At 36.3% G+C, this 26715-nt stretch overlaps 1 protein-coding gene across 11 annotated transcripts in view; it reads right to left on the bottom strand.

The window, feature by feature from the left end:
• Window positions 1-26715, bottom strand: part of LMBRD2 (LMBR1 domain containing 2) — a 65074-nt gene that overhangs the window by 14258 nt on the left and 24101 nt on the right. For 3 of the 11 annotated variants that reach the window (XM_073237018.1, XM_073237022.1, XM_037002201.2), the window contains 9 exons: window positions 26403-26508; window positions 25348-25445; window positions 13279-13382; window positions 12091-12137; window positions 10641-10746; window positions 8293-8422; window positions 7388-7411; window positions 6440-6485; window positions 1791-3369 (listed from right to left, as the gene is read on the bottom strand). In XM_073237018.1, coding sequence (XP_073093119.1) covers window positions 3226-3369; window positions 6440-6485; window positions 7388-7411; window positions 8293-8422; window positions 10641-10746; window positions 12091-12137; window positions 13279-13382; window positions 25348-25445; window positions 26403-26508 — 805 coding nt within the window. In that variant the 3' untranslated portion in view covers window positions 1791-3225. Of the gene's footprint in view, window positions 1-1790; window positions 7412-8292; window positions 8423-10640; window positions 10747-12090; window positions 12138-13278; window positions 13383-23310; window positions 24471-25347; window positions 25446-26402; window positions 26509-26715 lie in introns of those variants that run through there. The other 8 variants (XM_017650560.3, XM_073237036.1, XM_073237033.1 and 5 more) reach the window with 8 other exon arrangements.

The following is a 26715-nucleotide window of genomic DNA, read 5'->3' as shown; positions in this document are numbered from 1 at the left end:
ATCAGGGCAGCCCAGAGCCCTGCGGAGAGAGGCAGGGGCACCAGGTGTGCTCTCCTGTGAGAACAGCAACCTTTCACGCCCTGTCCTGGCTTCCTCTGTCTGTGCTGGGCTGCCATGCGCGGGCAGGGCCTCTGAGTCTGGTCCGGGCAGCTGCGGAGGAGGCTCTGGGTGGTTGCTGTGGGCGCAGCCTCTCCCCTGCTATGGCAGGGCCACACCGGAGGGGGAATGGATGGGAGGCTGTTTGTCGCCATGAGAGGCTTCAGAGTCGCCCAAGAGATTAGGGCGCCTGGAGTTCCCCAGGATTCCCAGCTTCTGGGCTGAGTGTGCCGGGATGCTGCCATCCAGTTGTGAGGCCCCTGTCCCTTAAGACTTTCAAAAAGCACTAGCTTTTCTTTTGTCCCAGGGGCACCAGCTGGGGGGACCTGCTCGTAGGCTTTACTGTTCCGTTCCCTAATATCCAGCACACCATGCAATATGTGTCTGCATTCCCGGTGCAGATGACTAGGGCTGGGTATTTAGCAGTCCTGGGCTTCCACTCCCTCCCTGTTCCAACTCCTCTCCTCCTGCCGGTGGGCTGGGGTGAGGGGTATGCTCAGGTTCCGCCGGGCCATGGTTTGTATCTTACCCCCTTCGTGAGATGCTGAGTTCTCGCAGATGTAGATGTAGCCTGGCTGTTGTACTGTATCTTCTGGTCTCTCTTTTAGGATTAGTTGTATTTGTTGTATTTTCAAAAATATATATGGTTTTGGAAGGAGATTTCCGCTGCCCTACTCATGCTGCCATCTTGGCTCCCATACTGTAGTTTTATAGTAGGTTTTAAAGTTGGATAGCGTCAGTCCTCTGATTTTTTCTTCTCCTTGAATATTGTGTTGTCTCTTTTGGGTCTTTGGCTTCTCTATATAATCTCTGAACAAGTTTGTCAATATCCACAAAATAACTTATGGGTTTTTGATTGGGATTGCATTGGCTCTATAGGTCAAGTTGGGAAGAACTAACACCTTGACAATATTTTTTCTATTCACGAACATGGAATCCCTGTCATTTATCCAAATCATTTAGTTTTCTTTCATCCGAGTTTTGTAGTTTTCCTCATATATATCTTATATATTAGATTTATACCTAAGTATTTCAATTTTGGGGGTGTTTTATAATGTAAATGGTACTGTATTTTTAATTTCAAATTCCACTTAACCATTGCTGGTATATAAGAAGGTGACTGACTTTTTGTGTTACCCTGTATCATGAAACCTTGCTATAACCACTTAGTTCCAGGAGTTATTTTGGTCAATTCTTTTGGATTTTCCACACAGACAATTACATCATCTATAAACAAAGTCAGTTTTATCTCTTTTAAATCTATGTATCTTTTATTTCTGTATATTTTTTAAAATATACTTTTATTTTATTGCATTAGCTGAAGCTAATATAAATGATGGTGCTTCTAATTTCAGATTTCAAAGGTTCTTTTGGTATATAGGGAAGCAACTGTTTTCTTGTCAGCCTGGCTAGGATTTCATTAATTTTATTTATCTTTTCAAACATCAGCTTTTGGTTTCAGTGATTTTCACTGATCTCTGCTTTAATTTTTATAACAATTAATTATTTTAGTTATAAACAGGATAAAATAATGTAAAACCTGAAGTACAGGTATTTTATCATTCATCTTAAAACATTTATTTCATAATGTCTGATAATGAATTTGTAAAGAACAAAGAATACTTCAGTCTACTTAAAAGAATTTAATCTTAAACATGGTACACAGTGAAATGCAAAAATCATCAGCAAAACTCTTAGGAACATGTAGAAATGTACTTTATTTCATGCAGAGCTACATCATTTCCAATATTTTAACAGCTAATCGAATAAACATTTCAAAAAATTCATTGCATCACAATAAGTTAAAATACAACAAGGCAACTGCAAGTCCACATGTTTGTCAAAACCAAACTGAAAGAACATTATGCATAGAAAAGGTCAAAGATGCTAACTTACTTATAAGTAGCACTTTGCAGCTTTTTCCAAATATATATTTGAAAATGTAGTGAGAATATGCAGAGAAAGAGTTAAATCTACATCCCATTAGTTATATAAGAAAATATTTATCACTATGTATCAGGTAATAATGGCTGATGACAGATCAGTTTGACATCATGCACCAAAATGAACAGAATGAACATTTTGAAAAATTATGATCGGATGTACATTTGAGAAAATTTATCTTCGATTTCACCTAATCCACTAAATTAGATAAATAATATGTACCTTATTAATGTAACACAGAAATTAGGCTTTTGGTATACTTTGCTCAGATACTGGTACATATAAAAAGATACTGAAGAGATGTAGGAGTATCTCAAATTCACACTGGACTACTGAACTTTAGAATATTGCCCTAAGGAAATAGGTTCTGGGCAGAACTTATTTGAGAAAGACTCTTAACCTACTTAAAAGCAATACTAATTTGAGAAAGACTCTTAAACTACTTAAAAGCAATACTACAATTAGTTACTACAAAAACATTTTATAAAAATTAAATACCAGAGAGTAACAACATCAATATTAGAGATCTTTTATCAATGCTATAATTTATAAATATATATTTGATTACAGTAATTTAAAAGATATGTCCACATGTTTGCTATGTTCTAAAATGAGAGAAATCCTTTAAGTGTTTTCAAAGTATGGACAAAAACAAATCCATTGGATTGCTTTTAAAAAAATAAATAGTCTCTCCCCTACAACTTGTATAGTACATAGAGAAGATGCTAGCCAGCATTCTTTCTAGAAATACAGTTCAGAGTGACTAGGCTGGTAAGATTTATGTCAATAGTACCAACTCAAAATGGTGTTGCACAGTCAGATTAATAAATTATAACTTTATATATGTCTGCCACATGAACCACTTTTTCTACTCTTTTGCACTATGTACAGCAAAAATCTCCTTTTACAAAATGATTTGAGATCAAGATAACTACAAAAGAAAACATTTTCAGAAGAAAAAAAATGTTATTCTCCCCAGGGAGTATGTTAAAAACAAATGGCTTTAAGCTATCTAGGAGAAGAACATGCCAGTATTCTTGCTTTATTAACAAATTTAGAAGTACAGCAAGGCTTCAATTAATCTCAATGGACAGATCTTTTGAAAATGGAAATAAAACTTTAGGAAAAGCAGCTGAGCATGAAAGGAATGAGAGATGAGGAGGGGATATTCCCACTGCAGTGGGATTAAAGATAGGGTAGGGGTAGTGCCTGCTCCACTTGAAGATGTCTCACAGGGCCCGGTTTCCAGGAGTGGGAACAGGGGAATAACACTGCCTGGTCTTGCAGGTCTCGGAGCAGCAAAAAGTTACTGAGCTGGAAAGAAGTATCCTATGTAGAGGGAATTTATATTTTAGAAGGCCTCCTGTAACCCTCTTATAGTGTTCCAAACTTTTCTAATGAAAACGTTCACAGTATTGTATGTTATTTATGAATTCCTTTTCATAAAAAGAGATCTCAAGGTTCTTAATGTTTTGGTTTTTTTTTACACAATTACTGTTCTTGGAAATCCATTTTTATGCCAAAACATTACACTGAGAATAATTCATTTTACTGAAGTGCCCTCCTTACCTAAGAGACAACACACTGAGTCAGCATACATCACATGTACATTGAGATGTTGCTTAGTTGTCTAGCAAAATCTGCTTCACTAGTTCAGGTGCAATACTGCTATTCAAGTAGTGGGATTTGTGGTTATAACTAGTTCATTCTGAGTATACTAATCATCAAAAATAACTGTGCACATGACATAAACAGAAGAAAAATCTGTCAGCACATTAAAAATCATACTATAAAGAGAAGTGTGAGAGAGGAAGGCAGTAATAAAAGGAAAGAGGAAGGAAGAAAAGAAAAAAAACTTTAAATCCACTTATTGTTAACATTTATAACTTAATATAAAATGACCTATTATACTTTGGAGATTCATGTAGATTAAGATTTTTCTGGGACATATTTTATTTATCCTAGTGTGAATATACCTATCCTTGTGATTTTCAGACATGGTCCACTTACATCACAAATACAAATCTCACATTAGTGAACAGTGCAAATTATAATTATGGAAAGATTATTTTTCCTTTAAGATGGTAATCAACACACTAACAAGAACATCCCCTGAATTTACTAAAGGCATAAAAAATGAGGTTATTGTATATAAATGAAATTCCTTCATTAATATGCTGAAACATACCTAAAAAACACAAATTCACTTTCCTACCCACATTTAGGTTCATTGGGTACACAACCAGCATAAATTTAAGATCCGATAATCTAATCAAATGGGAAAGTCCAGAAAATAAATCAGTTGGCAGCATTTTTTTTTTTTGAGGGTTTGGATTGTCAAATTCTCTAATCTATTCTTTATAAATGCAAAAAACCTTAAATTATTTGATTTAGCTCTTACCACTCTTGTGACATGAGGGTCTCTTCTATGATGTAGTTATTCCAAAACCCTTTGTATTCATTTGGTAAGAGAGCAATTTCTAATTAAGTAAGCTTATAACTTATTTCTTATTTTACTATTTTTATAAAAATGTTCTTTTGAAAATAACAAATTGTTAATGTAGTAACAAAGTTAATTAGCAACTTACAGGTGATTCATGAAATTAAGACTGTTCATTATTACTTTCTACAATGGTTATTTTAAATTACTGACTTACTAAATGTCCTTACCTAATAATTATTTAGAAAAATAATTTTAAAAATTTAATCAGGTATCAATTATTATGTAATAAAGACATCAAAAGGTAATTGCCAGTAGTAATTCTTCAAGAAATATACTTTGCATGTAAAGTATATGAATTCAATAATGTTTTGCAGTAGAGGTCATAACATTGTAAAAGGCTTCTCAAAACAGAAAACTTATGTTCTTGCCACAGTTTTTTATACAAGACTGCTTCACAAATGTTAATTTAGTTCCCCAGCAATAAACTCTTAATCTTCAAGGGTTAAATCATTACCTTCTGAACTCATTTACCTAGACAGGTAACCTGTAAGACAAATTCTGCTTAAAAAGCTGAATGCTCTGGATCACTTAAACAGCTAAAGATTATTTTGGAAATAACTCAAAAGTCATAAAGGGATCTATATTGTGAAGTATTTATATACACTTCAATTATTAAATCATAAAAAACAATAAAGAAGAATAGTATATTCCATCACACATTCACAATTTACCCTAGGGCATTATAGACTATAAAAGTAATTGAATAATTTCTTTTTCTGCTTCTACTATAGCATCTGAAGTGTAATCTTAATTCATGACAAAACCTGATGAGAAACATTATATTTATGGGAAATATTCCAGAGTATACCCAGAGTAATAAAACAATACTATTTTCACAGGACTTTTGATGAATAATTATCCAAAAAAAGTTTTTGCTTCGGGGACTTGTAAGCTTCTCTGAAATAAAACAGGGCCCCTTTCTGGGTTGATTACATTCCCATCTAACACCTTCAAGTACCACAAGGAAAAAATAGCACAGCTAACATATATTTTGTCTTTTTATACTCCAGTATGTAAACTCATTACCCTCACAATAGCTTTGTGAGGTAGATCAGTAGGTAAATAGCAAGTATCATCTTCATTTCACAAATGAAGAAATTAGGCACTGAAAGGTTATATAATTTGCCCAAAGTATTCAATGATCAATTGTGAAATTACAAGCAGTATTAAATTATCTCTGCCCCAGGCCCACTGCTCGCTAACCATACTTAACAATAAAAGGCTATGTGTTCTCAAATGGGCATCTGTATGACCTTCAATTGAAAGTAAAATCTACCCACTGTTAATTATTTTAAAGGGGATATAATCTCAGAGATCATAAAAATTTAATGAAAGCCGATAATTAGGATGACACACTATTCCTCATTCCTTTCAACATCTGCACAGAACTGCATCTTTAACAATTTTATATGATAACACAAAGTAAAGAAGAAAACAATTTAAAATTATGATTCAATGGAAGACTACCTTCAAGAGACATAATTACATTGTTAGGGTGACTACATAAATTCATCTTCAAACTGGGATACTTACAAGTGAAAGTGAGCACTATTAAAAATCAGGAAGGATAATAAGCATCAAAGTGAGCCTGTCATAGGCAAGCTCAAGTATAGTCACCGTTGTGTGAATCCACAGCATGGACTCTCTGAGCTGCAAACATTTCAAGAACTCTGCAAGCATGTTGTGCTCAACTGTATTCACAGTACAATAAAACACTGATAATTTAAAATATAATACCTAACTTTGGCTTAAACACAAAGTTTAAAAAAATCTATCTAAAATAATAAGGATGTTTAATCAACAAGTTATTACACATTTCCATTCTAATATAATTTTCTGTTTCCTATAAATCACAATTTAACTATTAGCAATAACTGTAAAGAGATTTATATTTACCTTTATAATAACCAGATGTTCTTTTCCAAAAAGCATAAACAGGCACCTTTAAAAATTAAGAGAATTTTTGGGACTCATTGGCAATTAACAAAAACCCCACTATTTACTATTAATGTTTAGGATTGTCCTTGAATGGAATGATTGATACGTAAATCAATATGCTAAATGGCTAAGGTGAACATTTCTCTCTGAAACAGAAGTTTTTTACAAATAATACCAAGAGCATAAAAATTTCCAGTTATTACCAAAGACTGAAAGAAAAATATAATACATCACCCTATTATAGTACACATGATAAAGATACTATCAGTTGAAGTATAATCTTAATTCTACATGCAAAAACCTCACTAATTTGCATACAGAGTTATAAAAGAGTTTTCTACATTCAGTTATGTCTGATAAGTAAGTATTGTTTTAAGACATGGGTTTTGCAAATATGGTTATTATTTGAGGTCTCTGTCTCTTTGGGAAATACTGGATTAACATATTTAGAAACAGCAAAAATGTAAATCACAGTAATAAAATTGTATATTATTTAGTTATGACTTAGGACTTTCATGGACCTTTAACAAAACTTTCCTAAAAAATATTAATATGAAATAAACTGAACTACATGTCCTCAACATATACTGATCTTTATCATGAATTAAATCCTTCCACTGTAACTGTACTTCTAAGGCAGACATTTCAGGAATGGTATGTAGTATTCCTATTAGAAAAGATGATACCCTAGTCAACAGTAACTTCTTACTAAAATGTGATTAATTTTCAGGACCTTTTTTGTTTTGACACTTTTCACTGAGAGTAGTGTAAATTCTAGGGCATACATGTGTTCACAAAGACTGATGTGCTGATCTTGGTTAGTTATTCATGAATTCTTTCAGACTTTAAACATCATCAAATATTCTGGAGCAAGACATTGAGAGGTATCGTCCACCCGGTTGATACCTGAAAGGTGGATAAAGAAATGATCTGAGGCATCAAAATAATAAAGGAGGAGAGAAAAACAAGGATACATTAAAAGGAATTGGCTACATAATTTTTAAGCACTGTAAAATCTATTCAGTACCTGAAAAAGCAGAAACAAACTTACTCTCCAAAGATATTATTCCAAAGGGATTTACTTAGTTATAAATAAACCAACAACAGTTTCAGAGCCTAGAATACACATAGGACAGGGTAAGAGATATAAAAAGAAGGGGTAGGGAGGCATAAAACACATAATGGAACTTTAGAGATTTCATAACCACTCTCAATTGTTGAATAGAATATTTCAGCTTTTTTGCTGTTTATTGGCAATACTATAAGGAGTTATCTTCATGCATATGATATTTTGCTTTTAATTATTTCCACACAGCATAATGACTAAGCGCTCAGACTGTAACCAGAGTCCTGGGGTTTAAATGCCTAATTCTGTCATTTAGAAGCTGTGTGACTCTGGGTAAGTTATTGAGCCTCTCTTGATTGAAATTCAATTGGATTTACAACCATACAATACAGTATCATTGCTAAAGTGCTTAGAATAGTGACAGATGCCCAGTCATAGCAATGTAGCCCTTGCTAAATATGATAAATTTCCTAAGTGGGATTGTCAGAAATTGGCATATAAACACTGTTAAGATTCCTACTATCAATTTCAATTCTTATTTATGAAGATATTGATATCAGTTACCACCATTAGATGCTCTAATTTTTAAAATGTAAAAGGATTAGAAGGCACAAAAAGGTATCAAAGGTTCTTTAATATGCTTTTTATTATCAGTAAAAAATATTTTCCTGTTTGTCTCACTAAGTCAGTATATTATTAAAAATTCAGAGAAATATTGGAGCCAAATGACACAGCTGGAGCTTACCTTCCTGATTCAGATTCAAGAGGATCATCAGTGAATGTTTCTGCATTAAAATCCAAAGGTTCTACATCTTGGAGGAGTTCTATTCGGTCCCTTTCAGTCCTACTATTAGCCCTGGTATATTTGGATGCTGCTGCAAAGGAAGAAAAAAAAAGTCTGCTTTCTATTGTCTATATGAGTCACAGTCTATGGACTCAGAAAAAAAAGTCAAGATTACAAAGGTCCTGAATTTTGACTGTGAAGATGATATTTAGAAAAGATAACTATATGGTTTCTTAAAAATCAGGTTAAAATTAAACTGGTATGATAAAAAATAATAAGAAAAAGTTCTCCCTTGCAGCTAATTTAAACTCAGAAGTAGCTATAATGCAAAGAATTAATCAGAATTAATAAATTAATATTTAACTATGGTATCATAAAGGTGAAGTTATTCATTATTGAATCAAGTTTCAACTGGTTTCACAGTGATTTCAGGAGCTGCTATATCTCATTTCTTGGCTAGGATTCCCTTTAAGGTATACTCAACTCAAGCTCTTCAATATAGGTCTGAGTCTTTTTCCTAGGAGGAAAGAGTTTAGGTCAACAGTGTCCATCAGAAAGAAAATGGGAACCCCATATTTACTTTAAATATTTCCAGTAGCTAATTAAAAAAGTAAAAAGAAATAGATGAGATTAATTTTACTGTATGTAATTTAATCCAATATATCTAAAACATTAAAATTTCAACATGGGGTAAGAGCAACATTGCAAATGCTTAACAGCTACATGGAGCTAATGATTACCATCCCAGTCAGCACAGATCTAGAGAACCAACTTTCCCTTCTCTAAGTGGATAGGGTTTTCTTATAAACAACCTGTATTTTCACAATGTTGTTTTGAGCCATCCAATAGCTTCAAAAGAACTTTATCATACAGTTCTTTTTGAAAACTCAAGGCAAGCCAATTCTGTTGCATCTTACACTTTTGTCATCTTGGTCTCTGCCCTTCATCTTTTCCCGCATTCATCTGGCAATACTGGATGTCTATTCCCTTTCAGGTTCTAATTCATCATCCTAAAGTTCTGTGTTTTCTCTTAACCATTCTCTCATAATCCCAGATCTTTCCACTCTGTTAATTCCTACTGCATGATAAGCAAGCTTCTAAAGTTCTGTGTAAAATCCTCCCACTACTTTTATCTAAAACTGTAGTTCTCTGCTATTTCTTCTGCCCTAAATTTAATTCAAATATATCCTTGCCTCTTCATTTTTAGGATCACTACTTCTTTTAGGCCCTCATCACTTCTTGACTGCATTACCAAAACAGACATTAAACTGGCTTCTGTGTCTAACTTCCTTGGAAATCATGCTTTACATTGCCATCAAATATATCTTTGTAAACCAAAAACCCGACCATGCTTCTTTCCAGACTGAAATCTTATTTTGGGGATAAAATCTAAACTTCTCAGCATGATAGTATTTCCTTCCCAGTTATCTTGGTAGTCTCCCCTCTTATCAGGCAGGCCCCTCATGCTTTAGGGTCTAGACACAGAAAAAAAAATTGCATTTCCCCAAAGGTTCTCTCAAGTCACTCATTTGTCCTGCTGCCTAAAACACCTTCACCTGAGTACTGTTCATTCTTGAATGCTTGGTTAAGTATTTCTTTGTCACAGAACTCCCTTCCCAATAAAGAACTCTTTTTCTATCACCTGAGCTGAGTTCCCTCAGCATCAGGTGTGTACCCTTCTACTCTCCAGGCACTTCTTCATCTCCCCCAAAGATAAACTTCTACCTGGTGCAGGTCCTGGGCAAAAACAGGTTTCTTGCCACCTCCTCAGGAGAAGATGGCAGGGTCAAGGATGGAGGGAGGTTTCCTAACTCAACCCACTGGTAAATGTCTTCTGCCTGCATTTCAGTCCCTCACTAAGCGAATTAGCATTCCAAGGACAGGAAATGTGTCTTTTCTGTATCCCTGTATACTGGGGAAAGTACCTGACATATATGGGCCAGTCAGTAAATTATTTTAAAAATGACTGAATAGCCTACATCTACTAATAGAAAAGTAGAGAAAAATATCCCAGTACATAGTAAAAATAACCATCTGCCCAGAGTGTAGTAGGGATAAGTACTAGTATTATTTAGGGAGTACAAATTCAACTATTCATTTGTTGTCCCAATTTCTCCTTCTCCCACAGAATGCATATTTGAGTGTCCCTTTCCCTATACACACTGAGGAATGAAAAAGGAAAATCACTGCAGAACCACCACATCTACAGTTCTACAAAGGCATTTCTGGATGGGTATCCTAATTTCAGTCTCTATGCAAGCAAGCATAAGAAACAAAATCTCTAAGAGAGCTAGAAAATAACTACTTACATCGGTTGCTACTAATGTCTGAGAAGTTTGACTCTTTTGAGTCAATATGAACATTTCTGTTTCTAGTAGAATCTTCTCTACTGTGTCCATAACGTTCTTTCCATTCCTAGGATAGAAACATAAATTAATATATAACAAAAGAACTCTGACAGAAAGTAATTCATCAGTGTCAACAGAGTATGTATGTATGATAACATAATTTAATTCTCTTTCATCAGAAATTCATCTGATAATCAGTGTAATTAACAGTCATTAAAAAATCATAGGTCAATAATGTTAATTTCTACATGATTTTAATATAGTCTCCAAACATAGTTTTACAAACATTTATAGAAATTTTTTCTGACTATGGTTATTTTAAGTTATTCAATTCTTCTGCCTACAATGTCAAAATCATACTATGACTATAGCAAGTTTACCTGGACAACATTAAAAGCAATGAGAACTCATAATAATTCATAAGATGTTAACAAAAGTTTCTCCCACCCAAATAAAGAACAAGTTTTAGAGACCTGAAAAGTCATTTTTGATAGCAAAATTAAAGTTGTACACAAACATAATTAGAAATGACTCACAGGCATTGTGCATAGTCTTAACTGCAGTAAAACCTTATTAACTGGGATTCTACTCATTAAATTCTTAGAGCTGAAAGGAACACTAGACGTTGCCTAATTCAACCTCCATGCAGTACAGGGTTTCACTCTAAAATAGCCATGCCAAAAGTTTTTCAGCTTTCTTATGAGATGACATGGAAATTTCTGTGTGTAATTAGCCCACTACAATTTTAGTAAGCTGTGAAAGTTAGCGGTTCTCGTAAAGAGATGAAATCTATCTCCAGTAGGTTCCACTCAGTTTCTAGTTATGCCTTCTGAAATAAAGAACAAGTATCCCTCGCACAACACACACTGAATATGCGAAGACAACTTTCATGTCTCCTCTGGGTCTTCACGTCTCCAGTATAGATAGAGCCCCGTGTTGAAAATTTGTGGCAACTGTGACTAGATTTTTCTAATTTTTTGCCTTTTCATTCTTTAGGAAGAGGTTAGTTTGCCTCAGCAAACAGAGGATTGAAGAAAAATTAAAGAGGAATACAATTAATGTCATATTACAAAAAAAGCATAATAATTTTAAAGCAATCAAAACTACTTAAATAGCAAGATTGCATGAATTTACTAATTTATTCAACAAATATTTAATGAGCGCCTACCTGAGGCAAGAGTGTGCTGAAAGCTGGACACAAAGTAATTTAATATCAGTGACTTTTTAGAACTGGGCTTACAGGAAACTTAGTATGTATATCTGAAAGTATTCAAACTACCTTTCTGAAAAATGTGTCATCATTTTCCCACTGTTCTTCGGTCTTTAGCCAATTATTCTAAATCAGTAAGATTCTTAATGATATTTCACATTAGCCTTTAGGTAACAGCAATTTAATAAGTACTGTACTTACTCTTCTTCGATTTTCACCTTCTTCTTGCCTTTGTCGTTTTCTCTTCTCTAGAGACAGAAAAGTGGTCTCAAATTTGGTATAACATGGTTTAATAGGATGTGGAGTAACTGAAGTAAAGGTATCAGGCTATGACCAATTTCCTTTAAATTACTACAAAGTCAAAGGTAATAGGTTATTGTTGGAAAAGACCTTAGAGGCCCCCTTACTCATAGAGGATAGCTTTCTATTTTTCTTGGGAGATGGCTTTTTAGCTTTGTCTAAATAGTTTTCCTAAAAATGTTATAGTAGTTTAGGAAAAGTTCCTCCTCATGGTAATTTGAAATTTGTTTCTCTGTAGCTTCTCTTTTCTCTATGTCTTCTCTTCTAAGTTAAGTTCATACTTGTCTTCTTTCTGTATAACAGCCTTTTCCCTTACTCTCTTCAGGCTATATATATTCTTGCTGTTGTCTAAGTACCTTCTACCTTATCAGTCTCACTCTTGAAAATCTTGACCAGGACTGGATATGAAACTCCAGATGATGCAAAAAGCAGTGGATAATGCAAAAAAGCAGAAGAACTATTAAATTAACTGGATGCTACCTTCTTATGAGAACATGGGAAGGCTATACTAATTTATTTGAAAGCCTCAACACATTATGGCTTACATTTAAATAATGATCACACACAAAAGCTCCAGATCCATGTAGAGAGAATATTTAAGAACCAATGTTCCAAAAACTCAAGTTTCATTTTTCTATTCCCATCCTACCATTATCTCAACATCAAGAAATGTGTTACATTCAGTTTTGAGATTAGATACTAGGAGAAGGTCATATATTCTAACAGATTGTTAACACTTGAACGATTTCTTATGTAGTATTTAACTGATGACTCTTTAAATTAATGAATTGTGTAGTTGCATTCAACTTGGCAAATCTGTTTCAAGATAAACACAAAATGACTCCAACAACATATAAGGGGATTATTTAATGACACATATACTAATAATGACTGCTGTAGAATTTCTTATGGACAGATGAAACAATCATTTATGTTTTCAAGTTATTTTTACTATGAAGGTTGTATGTAGATTTTTAGCTAAAAACTATTAATTTCTAGAGATTAAAAATTATAAATTATACAAATATTAACTTCATATTTTGAGTCTTAGCACTTAACCATTCATTTATTTTGAAAGATAAATCTTACCTCGTCTAATTAATTCTTTTCCTTCATCAACTAAGTCTGATGTCATATCATTATCTCCCATGAACTGTTGGAAACCAAGTAGATTCAAGCAACGAGTTCCCAAACTAATAAAAGTAGATTTTAAGAAGACAAGCATTATTTCACATTGTAAATCTTGTTCTTTAGTACTGTCACCCCTAAAGAAGCCTATGTTTTATTATTAGTTATCATGGGAAGTTAAGAAGTACTTTCTCAAGAAGTACTTACTTCTCTTTTTGAGATGCTTAAACACCCAGTACTCCATTGACTAGGGTGTGCACAATACCCAGCTTTCTTACTATATCTTCAGAAAACTGATATACCAGGAGATTAAACAATGACTACAATACAAATGTAACTTATTATTTTCTTATATTCAAACAGCAATTTTAATACTGAGAGAGAAAAAAAGTAAACAACCAGAATTTCCAAGTGTAAAATATCCTGGTTTAGAAAATCTTACTTATTTAAATTGATTTTCATGTTCAATTTTTTTATGCGGAGTCAATTCTATTCAAATAGCTTCTATTATAAACTCAGAATTGGTTACTGTATCTTATCTGGGGACTATCATTTTAACATATTTGGTATTTACTTTAGACCTCATTGTTGTGCAGGACAAGTCTACTCTGTACAAATATGGCATGTAAGGAAGGAAGTGATAGATGGATAGGCAGGATTGATGTTTGTTAAGATCCTACTATGCATTAATTTACAGATACTCTTATTTAATTCTTACTATAACCCTAAGAGATAAATACACTTTACAGATAAGAAAACAGAGACCCAAGGAGTTAAAGACTTTGCAAGAGATCATTTAATGAATTTTAGATCTGGGATTTAAATCCAAGCCACAACAAAGACCATATTTTTATTACCTTAATTCTCAAAACTTTTTCACTGATATTTATCTAATGGCAGAAGCCTGCACACATACATGGAGCAAGGGGTAGAAAGAAGGAGAAATGGGGAAGGAGTGTGTGTGTGAATGTGTGTCGGGGGGAGGGGGTAATAGTGGAGCAGTTAAAAGTGAAGAGTCCTATTTTACAGTAGCAATGCATAAGAATCTTGCTTATTCATAATATATCTGCTTATTTTAATCTGTAGCAGTGTGTAAAAATCTGGCTAATTTATATCTGCTTGTTTTAATATGTAAGGAATGTTTTATATGACTTACCATTAAGTAAAATTGGTGTTTCATGCTAATTCTGTAACTTTAAATATTCCCTGCCCTCTTCATTGCCTTGTAAGAATATTATACCCCAGAATAACATGCCCCAAACTAGATCATTGTTTCTGGGAAGATCATAGCTTTTTCTAAAGTGTTGGGCAACAACCCCAATATTCTCTAAGCAGTTACATCTGAATACAGCTCCATGCTAGTAATATGGGACTTAACTAGACTAATTATGGCAGTATTTCAAAAGAAAATGTACCAATAAAGCAAGTTACCACTGAAATGTCAGTAAGGCATTGCTTCATATATTTGTATAATAGAGTATCTATTTTGAGAGATAATTTGAAAACTGAGGAATGTGATTTTTTTTTCTTTAAAAACAAACTGGCAGGGATTAAAGATGGCGACATGAGAGGTGAGACAGAGGCTTCCTCCTAAAACCTCATATAACACGAAAACATGATTAATACACCTAATCCTGAAAGAGCAACAGGAAAGAGGACTGTACTAGACTGCATACACCTGGAGAGAGTAGACCTCACAGAACAGGGTAACGTACCAAAGCTGTGGCCCGGAGGGACCCAAGCCCTTCCCCCAACCAAGCTCAACAGCGGGAGGAAGAGAAACAGAGCGGGGAGGGACTCGAGGCGTGGGACTGCTGAATACCTAACTCTGGCGATCTGCTCTGAGAGCACAAACCTACACTTCATGTTGCTTGCATGATATTCTCGTGATTATGGGGTTGGAAAGCTAAGGCAGGCAGAATTCCTGGAGAGACTGAGATTCCAGCGGCTTGTGGAAAGCAGGGATCCATATCCGGCTGCTATGGGACAAAAGAAAGGCGGGCAGTCTGAGAGACTTCCTAACAAGGGAGCCCTTAGCAAGGGCTAAAGGAGCAAGGATTGCACAGAGCTTACTGCTCCGGAGAAAGGACAGGTATACAAACTTGTCCAGGTGTACTCTGCCCAGCAGGTTGGGAGCTTTCATGATCTTCATGTGCTCCAGCTCCCTGGATGACTACACAGCTCCAAGGACCCACTCTGTGATATGCAGCCTACTGTGCCTTTCTCCTGGCCAGCCCCACCTGGCTCACAAACTGGCAAAACCCTACCCTGGCATTAGGCCAGCCAGAGAGAATATCTGTCTAGAGCAATTACAAACACAAAGCATAGAGGTTTATACCTGTGTGCTCGGCCCACTGGTTCAGAAAGTGGAGACAGGCATAGCAGCCAGAAAGCAGGAAACAATTCTTTCCTCCCCCCCAGGCACCATTACCACTCCCCTGCGACCCCTGACATTGCTTCAGGGGTTGAGCAGCTCCAGAGAGTAGAGATTCTGGGCACTAGAGTGCGCCATATACAAATATAAAATGCCAAAGGAACCTGGCTCAGAGTAAAATTTTTAATACAAATCCTGAGACACCGACTTCATGAATCTTCCTAAAAGGGAGTTCAAAATAAAAATCATTAACATGCTCATAGAGGTGCAGAAATATATTCAAGAACTCAGGAATGAATTCTGGTCAGAGATCCAATCATCGGAGAGCACAATGGAGGGTATTAAAAGCAGATTAGATAAAGTAGAGGAGACGATAAATAAAATAGAAACAAGAGGACTACAAAGAAGCTGAGGGACAGAGAAAAAAAAAGAACCTCTAAGAATGAAAGAATATTGAGAGAACTGTGTGACCAATCCAAAAGGAACAATATTCATATTATAGGGATACCAGAAAAAGAGACATAAAGTGTCTTTGAGGAGGTAATTGCTGAAAACTTCCCCAATCTGGGGAAGCAGATGGTCTCTCAGGCCATGGGGCTGGACAGATCTCCCAACACAAGAGACCAAAGGAAGACAACACAAAGACATATAGTAATTAAAATGGCAAAGAGCAAGGATAAGGACAGACTATTAAAAGCAGCCAGAGAGAGAAATAACATCACATACAAAGGAAAGCCCATCAGGCTAACATCAGACTTCTCAGCAGAAACCTCACAGGCCAGAAGGGAGTGGCATGATGTATTTAATGCAATGAAGCAGAAGGGCCTCACCAAGATTACTTTATCTGGCAAGATTATCATTTAAATTTGAAGGAGGCATTAAACAATTTCCAGATAAGCAAAAGCTGAGAGAATTTACCTCCCACAAACCATCTCTACAGTCTATTTTGGAGGGACTGCTATAGATGGAAGTGTTCCTAACATTTAATAGCTGTCACCAGAGGTAATAAAACCACAGTAAAGAAAATAGAACAGCTAATTACTAAGCAAATGCAAAATTAAATTAAATATCCCCAAAGTCAATCAAGGGATAGACAAAAAGTACAGAACATGATACCTAACATATAAAGAAAGGACGAGGAAGAAAAAGGAGGAGAAAAAAAAAAAGAACCTTTAGATTGTGTTTGTAATAGCATATTAAGTGAATTAAGTTAGACTCTTATAGTAAGGAAGTGAACCTTGAACCTTTGCTAACCACGAATCTAAAGCCTGCAATGGCAATAAGTGCATACCTATCGATAATGACCCTAAATGTAAATGGTATGAATACACCAATCAAAAGACATAGAGTCACTGAATGGATTAAAAAATGAGACCCATCTATATGCTACCTACAAGAGACTCACTTTAAACCCAAAGATATATACAGAATAAAAGTGAAGGGATGGGAAAAGATATTTCATGCAACTAATAGGGAGAAAAAAGGAGGAGTTGCAGTATTTGTATCAGACAAAATAGACTTCAAAACAATGAAAGCCACAAGAGACAAAGAAGGACATTACATAATGATAAAAGGGTCAATCCAACAAGAAGATATAACCATTATAAATATCTATGAACCCAACACAGGAGGACCTACATATGTGAAACAAATACTAAGTGAATTAAAAGGGGAAATGGAATGCAATGCATTCATTCTAGGTGACTTCAGCACACCACTCACTCTGAAGGACAGATTAACTAGACAGAAAATAAGAGACAGAAGCACTAAACAACACATTAGAACAGATGGACCGAACAGACACCTACAGAACTCAACACCCGAAAACAGCAGAATACACATTCTTCTCAAGTGCAAATGGAACATTTTCAAGAATAGATCATATTCTAGGCCACAGAAAGAGCCTTGGTAAATTGAAAAAGACTGAAATTGTACCAACCAGTTTCTCAGACCACAAAGGTAAGAAACTAGAAATAAATGACACAAAGAAAATGAAAAATCCCACAAACACATGGAGGCTTCACAACGTGCTCCTAAATAACCAATGGATCAATGACCAAATAAAAACAGAGATCAAGCAATATATGGAGACAAATGACAACAATAATTCAACAACGCAAAATCTGTGGGACGCAGCCAAGGCTGTGCTAAGAGGAAAGTATACTGCAATACAGGCCTACCTCAGGAAAGAACAATCCCATATGAGCACTCTAAACTCACAATTAACCAAACTAGAAGAAGAACAAATGAGGCCCAACATCAGTAGAAGGAGGAACATAATAAAGATTAGAGCAGAAATAAATAGAATCAAGTATAAAACAATAGAAAGAATCAATGAAAGCAAGAGCTGGTGCTTTGAGAAAATAAACAGAACAGACAAACCCCTACCTCGCCTTATCGAGAAAATAAGAGACTCTACTCACATAAACAGAATCAGAAATGAGAAAGGAAAAATCACTATGGACACCACAGAAATACAAAGAATTATTCAAGAATACTATGAAAAATTATATGCTAACAAACTGGACAACCTAGAAGAAATGGAAAACTTTCTAGAAAAATACAACCTTCCAAGGCTGACTAAGGAAGAAACAGAAAATCTGAACAGACCGATTACCAGCAATGAAATTGAACTGGCAATAAAAAAACTAGCTAAGAACAAAACCACTGGAGCAGATGGCTGCACTGCTGAATTTTATTAAATATTTAGGGAAGACCTAATACCCATCCTCCTTAAAGTTTTCCAAAGAGTAGAAGAAGAAGGAGTACTTCCAAACTCTTTCTATGAGGCATCACTCTAATACCAAAACAAGGCAAAGACACCACAAAAAAAGAAAATTACAGATCAATATCCCTCATAAACATAGATGCAAAAATACTCAACAAAATGTTAGCAAACTGAATTCACAAATACATCAAAAAGATCATCCATCATGATCAAGTAGGATTTATTCCACAGATGCAAGGATGGTACAACATTCAAAAATCCATCAACATCATCCACCACATCAACAAAAAGAAGGACCAAAACCACATGATCATCTCCATAGATGCTGAAAAAGCATTTGACAAAATTTAACATCCACTCATGATAAAAACTCTCTACAAAATGGGTACAGAGGGCAAGTACCTCAACATTATAAAGGCCGTATCTGACAAACCCATAGCCAACATTATACTTAACAGCAAGAAGCTGAAAGCTTCTCCTTTAAGATTGAGAACAAGACAGGGATGCCCACTCTCCCCACTTCTATTCAACATAGTACTGGAGGTCCTAGCCACAGCAATCAGACAACACAAAGAAATAAAAGGTACCCAGATTGGCAAGGAAGAAGTTAAACTGTCCCTGTTTGCCGATGAAATGACATTGTACATAAAAAACCCTAAAGAATCCACTACAAAACTACTAGATCTAATATCTGAATTCAGCAAAGTTGCAAGATACAAAATTAATATGCAGAAATCTGTTGCATTCCTATACACTAATGATTAACTAGCAGAAAGAGAAATCACGAAAACAATCCCATTCACAGTTGCATCTAAAAGAATAAAATACCTAGGAATAAACCTAACCAAGGAAGTGAAAGACCTATACTCTGAAAACTACAAGACACTCATGAAAGAAATTAAAGAAAATACCAATAAATGGAAACACATCTTGTGCTCATGCATAGGAAGAATTAATACTGTCAAAATGTCCATCCTGCCTAAAGCAATCTACAGATTCAATGCAATTTCTATCAAAATACCAACAGCATTCTTCAATGAACTAGAGAAAACCATTCTACAATTCATATGGAACCACAAAAGACCCCAAATAGCCAAAACAATTCTGAGAAGGAAGAATAAAAGCTGGAGGGATTATGCTCTCCAACTTCAAGCTCTACTACAAAGCCACAGTAATCAGGACAATTTGGTACTGGTATAAGAACAGAACCATAGACCAATGGAACAGACTAAAGAGCCCTGATATAAACCCAACCATATATGGTCAATTAATATATGATAAAGGAGTCATGGACATACAATGGGGAAATGAAAGCCTCTTCAACAGCTGGTGTTGGCAAAACTGGACAGCTACATGCAAGACAATGAAACTGGATTACTGTTTAACCCCATACACAAAAGTAAACTCGAAATGGATCAAAGATCTGAATGTAAGTCATGAAATCATAAAACTCATAGAAGAAAACACAGGCAAAAATCTCCTGAATATAAGCATGAGCAACTTCTTCCTGAACACATCTCCTCGAGCAAGGGAAACAAAAGCAAAAATGAACCTATGGGACTACATCAAACTAAAAAGTTTCTGTATGGCAAAGGAGACCATCAACAGAACAAAAAGGCATCCTACAGTATGGGAGAATATATTTGTAAATGACATATCCAACAAGGGGTTAACATCCAAAATATATGAAGAACTTACACTCCTCAACACCCAAAAAGCAAATAACCCGATTAATAGATGGGCAGAGGATCTGAAGAGACAGTTCTCCAAAGAAGAAATTCAGATGGCCAACAGACACATGAAAAGATGCTTCACATTACTAATTATCAGGGAAATGCAAAATAAAACTGCAATGAGATATCACCTCACACCAGTAAGGATGGCCAGGATTGAAAAGACTAAGAACAACAAATGCTGGCGAGGATACAGAGAAAGGGGAACCCTCCTACACTGCTGATGGGAATGTAAGTTAGTTCAACCATTATGGAAAGCAATATGGAAGTTCCTCAAAAAACTAAAAATAGAAATACCTTTTGACCTGGGAATCCCACTCCTTGGAATTTTCCCAAAGAATACAACTTCTCAGATTCAAAAAGACACATGCACCTCTATGTTTACTGCGGCACTTTTTACAATAGCCAAGATATGGAAGCAACCTCAGTGTCCATCAGTAGATGAATGGATAAAGAAGAGGTGGTACATATACACAATGGAACATTATTCAGCCATAAGAAAGAAACAAATCCTACCATTTGCAACAACGTGGATGGAGCTGGAGGATATTGTGCTCAATGAAATAAGCCGGGTGGAGAAAGACAAGTGCCAAATGATTTCCCTCATTGTGGAGTATAACAACGAAGCAGAAGTAAAGGAACAAACAGCAGCAGACTCAGAGACTCCAAGAAGGAACTAGTAGTTATCAAAAGGGAGGGGTGTGGGAGGGTGGGTGGGGAGGGAGGGAGATTGAGGGATATTATGTTTAGTACACATGGTGTGGGGGATCATGGGGAAAACAATGCAGCACAGTGAAGACAAGTAGTGAATCTATGGCATCTTACTATACTGATGGACAGTGACTGCAATGGGGTATTGCAGGGACTTGATAATATGGGTAAATGTAGTAATCACATTGTTTTTTCATGTGAAACCTTCAAAAAAGCGTATATTGATAATACCTTAATAAAAAATTAAAAACAAATTGGCATGCTAAGTTAATCCTAATTAACTCTAAAAAAAACATTTTAATGGATTATTTTTAACTTCAACAATTTTCTTTTTAGAAATAATTTCTTATATTTGTTTAAGATTTTCTAGTTAACAAAGCTCTAACCCACCCATCTATTTACTTGATGCAGTAAAAATCTAATACAATCTAATAAGGTAAGAAGAGATGCTAATCTTGCCAACATAACTACTAACATGAGAAGATACAGTTCATACATCACAAGCTTTTAATGTCCCATAAGTAGCTTTATAAACTTTTAAAATGAATACACAGATGATCAAAACTTAGTTTTGGACATATAAAGTATGAATGGTCTCTACAGTTTTCAGAGTATAAATCTATGTCTTTTCTACAACACAGAAAAAACTCAAAATATTAGATTTACTATGAAGTCATATTGCAACTTTATTTTAAAGTACAATCCTTTATTTTACTTATGAAAAGACAAAATATAAATGTTTTTTAAAATTCAATAGAGTTTATTTCAAAACAAAACTGTTTCCTCAATATTCTGAGTATATGCATAATATTTGGAGTAACTTTGCAAAGCTACTGGAAGATTTAAATGGTTAAATGAAATAGTTTCATCACAAAAGCAAAATGATTAACATTAATAAAGTATTTTTTAAAAAGTGGTATTTTGCTGTGTCACGAGTACTTAAGTAGTGATAAGGGAAGACAGAGTGCAGGATAAAGGCACCTGAAAGGTAGAAGTACAGAAGAAAAGGTGCTAGAAGTCAGCACAGCTGTCTTTAATTCCTTTTGAATCTCACCCTTGCCAACATTCTATCACTTTTTTGAATCATATGAAAATAGCAGCCTGTGTACTTTCCAACTTTATCTGTTCTGACTAATTACAATTGCTCCTTACCTAATGTCTGGGCTGGTTATGGTCTGAGGCATCTAGAAACTCAATGATTGTGGGAAAACCCTAAGACTAAACTTACATTATTGGATAGAAGCTGGGCATGGGGTGTTTTATAAGCTACAATGGCTATCAGTGTTGAAGGCCAAACTAGAGTTAACACTCAGAAATTAATCTGATCACTTTGTAGACTAAAAACTCCACCTCTCTTTTCTTAAAAATACCTTCAGGAGGAAGAACCTGACCTGTTCACTTAAGCAATCCCTTTACACTATGCCCAGCTCCCCACCAGCCACAATAAAATAAACAACCAAAACCCAACCAGTGAATATTAAAAGAGCTTTAAAGAGAAAGGATATTGTCTTGCCAATGGGCTTCAGTCCCTGGTAAGGTCACTATGGATTCAGTGTGACCAAAGAAATGATGGTAAAACGTTTCTTTGGGGTGGAAAGGTTTATTACTGGCTTGTTCTCCCAGTGGTAGGTCGAGCACTAACATCTCTGCCTCCACCCAGAGCACTGGGCCGACCTCTCTATATAGCGCAATAATAGCTTATTGCCTACAGGTGTGGAAGTTGTAGCCTGGCAACAGGCCAGTTACATCACCAGGTGGTTTAAGTTCAGTGAGGATACTGGCCACAGGAACCCCAACTTCCCCACACTAGGAAAAAGATAATTGGCAAAGTCGGCAGGGTTCATTGTTGACCAGAGAAAAAGACAGCCTGCCCTTATGGGAGGGATGCTTCAGCACACTGCCCCTATGAATGGGAAGACAGTGGACTGTCCCCCAATGGGTATGTGGTCTGAGGTGGCCTGCCTCCTAGAGGGCTGGGCCCCACCCCAGGACTGGAGGCAAGTCGAGGTGATACCTGAGGCAGTAGGGGTGGCCCTTGGTATAGTAAGTAGGTCTTTTGAGAGACAGAGTGCCCATGAGGCAGTGGGGACTGTGGGTTGGCTGCCTCACACAGTATTAAAAAAGTTACAGAAGAGGACACGCTCCTGAAAAAGACCCAAGAAATGGCGGTATGAGAATGCGAGCTGCGAACTCCTGTGGATTCAGTGAAGAAGGAAATGGCATTGATGCAAGAGGAGGCAGCATGAGAATGCCGGCAATGAGGTGCTGTTGAAGAGGTAAAAGATTCCTTACAGAACGAGATGCAGCACTGCCAGGTGCTCTGAAGGAGGAAAAGGCCATCAAGGAAAAAGACCAACTCCTGAGAGAAGCACAGACGGAGGCAGCACGAGAACGCCAGCTGCGAAGCATGGTAGAAAAGGTAAAGGTTGTAGCAGAGGAGACACTCAGTGGAGGGGAGAGGAAGGTGCCATCAGCCCCGGAAATGGAGGAGCTGGGGAAGGATGAAGGGGTGGTTCCAAAGGCACTGACACTTCCTCTATTGAAAGCATGCCCAGGGGTTGTAAAGAAAATAAAGACCCTGCAGCTGAGAGATCCCCAAGGAGAGGAGCAGCCCCCTCCCTAGGTGGTGGAGCACTCTATGGTTCACCCCTATACTCAGGCTGAGCTGGTGGATTTGAGCTCCCAGTTTAGGCAGAAGCCCTTGGAGTATCAGCTTGGCTTCTGTGTCTGTGGGACTTAGGGGTGGATGGAACTGTTCTGTTGGGATCAGAGATGGGAAAGCTGGCTTCTCTGACAGTGCAGCCCGCCTTGAGGCAGCAGTTACAAAATGCACATCAGACCCCAGGGAGTCACTCCCTCCTCAATTGGCTTATGGCTGCACTTTGTGCTGTGTGGCCCAATCAGGGTGATCCAGCATCCTCTCCTGTTAGATGGTACATGTATGCTGAGCTCCAACAGGTGTTACGAGAGCTAGGCATAAGAAATGCCATCTATACTCCAGAGAATAATGGCCCAGATGAAGAGATTTTCACTAGTGGGATGAGAAATACTGTGTTTCAATTGGCTCCAACATCCCTCTTTGGGTCTCTAGTGGCCAATCTTTCCCCTCACTTAGGGCATCCCATAAGCGAGGAGACACGTACAGTAGCTGACTTAGGAGAGGCTATGGCAAAGAGAACACAGAAAGAATTAAGTCTGCTATTCACAAGAAGAATTTAAAGGGCCCCATGAAGGTTATGAGGACCCAGATGTGGGTTGATTTAATACGGGCAGGAACAGATGGAAGGAAATTAGATGGGAAGTCAAATAGGATCTTACTGGAGCTATGGCAACAACTGAAACCAGAGCAGCAGTTCCAGCCATTAAGACCAAAGAGGTAGGGGTCAGAGACAGAGCCACAAGTCCAGCCTGTGTGTTTGTAAGACTTCCTGCTGGAGAGGGAACTAACCTCACTCAAGAAGAATCACTGAAGCCAAGGTTTGACCACCAGAATATCTTGCTACCAGCACCAATTGCACTGAACTTCAGACTCCATTGAGTGGACATGGCCTTGGACCTTTCGACACAAGGACCAGTGATGGCCTGGAAGCTGTCCTCCTGTGTATTCCTGGAATAACAGCAGAGTGACCCCCAAAGGTCATAGTAGTATATCCTGAACAGCCAGGAGGTAGAAGCATCTTACCTGAGAGTTTTGTTTTGTCATTATGGCCAGTACATGTACCTCCAGTAGCACTATATAGACCCTCCAGTAACTCCCCTCCCATGGAGAAAGGAATAAAAGTATGGTATACTAGACCTGGATGGGGCCCCCTTCCTGCTACCGTCCTATCACAGGACCACTCTCTTGCATGCATCCTACCTGATGGACAAGATCTGCCTATGTTGGTGTCATTAAAACATGTGTCTTATCACCCCTAAGGTCTTTGTGGATTAGGAACCTCCTCTGGCTTGAGGATTATTATAATTTTTGTTACCTGTATCAAAATCATTGTATCTTAATTTTTGTTATTATCTCTAAGTTGTTGTTATCCCCTGTTGCTGTTGTGGAATATGGTTACAGTGCTCCAGCTTTCTTGCACAGGGACCATTGCAGAAGATTGAGGGCATGTATATTGAAGGGGTGGGGTGTGGGGAAGTTGGGGTTCCTGTGGCCAGGATCCTCACTGAACTTAAACCACCTGATGATGTAACTGGTCTGTTGCTAGGCTACCACTTCCACACCTGTAGGCAATAAGCTATTATTGCGCTATATAGAGAGCTTGGCCCAGTGCTCTGGGTGGGGGCAGAGACAATAGTGCTTGACCTACCACTGGGAGAACAAGCTGGGTAATAAACCATTTCACCCCAAAGAAACATTCTACTGTCATTTCTTTGGTCACACTGAATCCATAGTGACCTTGCCAGGGGCTGAAACCCGTTGGCAAGACACATATTCAGATTGAGTTAAGAGTACAAGGAAAAATATTCAATGTTAGGTTTCTTACCTAAAGTAAGTAGCAATGCAGAGAATTACCACCAACATAGGATAATATATATAGAATCCATCTGCAATAAAGGACAAAACTTTCATGGAACCCATGATCTGAAGAGCAAGAAAAATGTGTTAAATCAGTACAGTTCTATATTTTCCATCATTAGAAAATAAGCCATAACCAATTAATAAATTTGGACTTAGAAATAAAGCACTAAATGGAGTAATGTTTAAGTTCCCCAACACAAGATGAAAAAATTTTAACTAAGTCAGGCGATGGATGTCAACTAACTTATTGTGGTAATCATTTTACAATATATACATATATCAAATCATTATGTTTTACACCTTAAACTAATATAACTATATATGCCAATTATATTTTATTGCCAAGAAGAAATGCTAAGAATACACATTTCTGGGAAGTGCTTGGCCTGGGTTATCTACAACAAAGACCTGATTTGTGGTCTGTAGGGTGAACACCATACTTCTGCTTTACATCTGAATAGTTCTTTGAAACTACCCTGTGTCTAGGTAATGATCAAAGAAATATACCTACCATCAATTCTGTATATATTAATCTGTAGAATGTAGCTATTGACATCATGACTTACGTCCTTTGTTAGAAAGCATATATAACCTTGTAAGACAGCTCTCCTATCCGGAGCACTTTTCTTCTTCAGAAGAACTGTGTTCTCTGGGCAGCTGTCCTAAACCTGGGCTCAAATAAAACCCTAATAATTCCTTTGTGGAGTTTTTACTGTAGAATTTTTTTTTGTCAACCATTTGAAGACTATAACTATAGAAGCTAATATTATAGTTCAGGTCTACTGATATTGCAAAGGTGGACAACCTATGTAAACCAAAAAACTTTTTTTTAATAAAGGGGAGACAAATCATTTTCATTCAGTCAGTAATTACATATGTAACCTTTAAAAGTTGGTTCAATATTTAAAAGAAGATCTGTTATTAACACTAAAGAATGTTTCTGCCAACATTAAAAGAAATTTCACAATAACACCTCATTTAGATAATGAATTGAAAAAACTGTTTTCTGATCATACTTACAGACGTATAAGCAGTTGGCTGTGTATTCTGGTGAGAGATGGACGAATCCATATGAGTCAAACCCAAGAAATTAAGACATAAAGGAGGAGTCAAACGGCAAAATAACCTGTAATAAGCATTTATAAACATAATATACAAGAAATAAAGCAGCAAAATACATTTTATATTACATTAAACTATATTAAGAACATTTCAAATCATTATAACTATTATTTTACTCTATTTGTATTATATATATTTTGAATTCTTAAAGTTAACTTCCCTTACTTACTTGAGAGATATTCTAAAAATTCTTTTAGTCACAGTCCCCTAA

This window comes from Manis javanica, chromosome 1, assembly GCF_040802235.1.
Source record: "Manis javanica isolate MJ-LG chromosome 1, MJ_LKY, whole genome shotgun sequence".
Lineage (NCBI taxonomy): Eukaryota > Metazoa > Chordata > Mammalia > Pholidota > Manidae > Manis > Manis javanica.
Note: the sequence above shows the minus strand (reverse complement) of the source record. Positions and strands in the feature narration are given on the sequence as shown.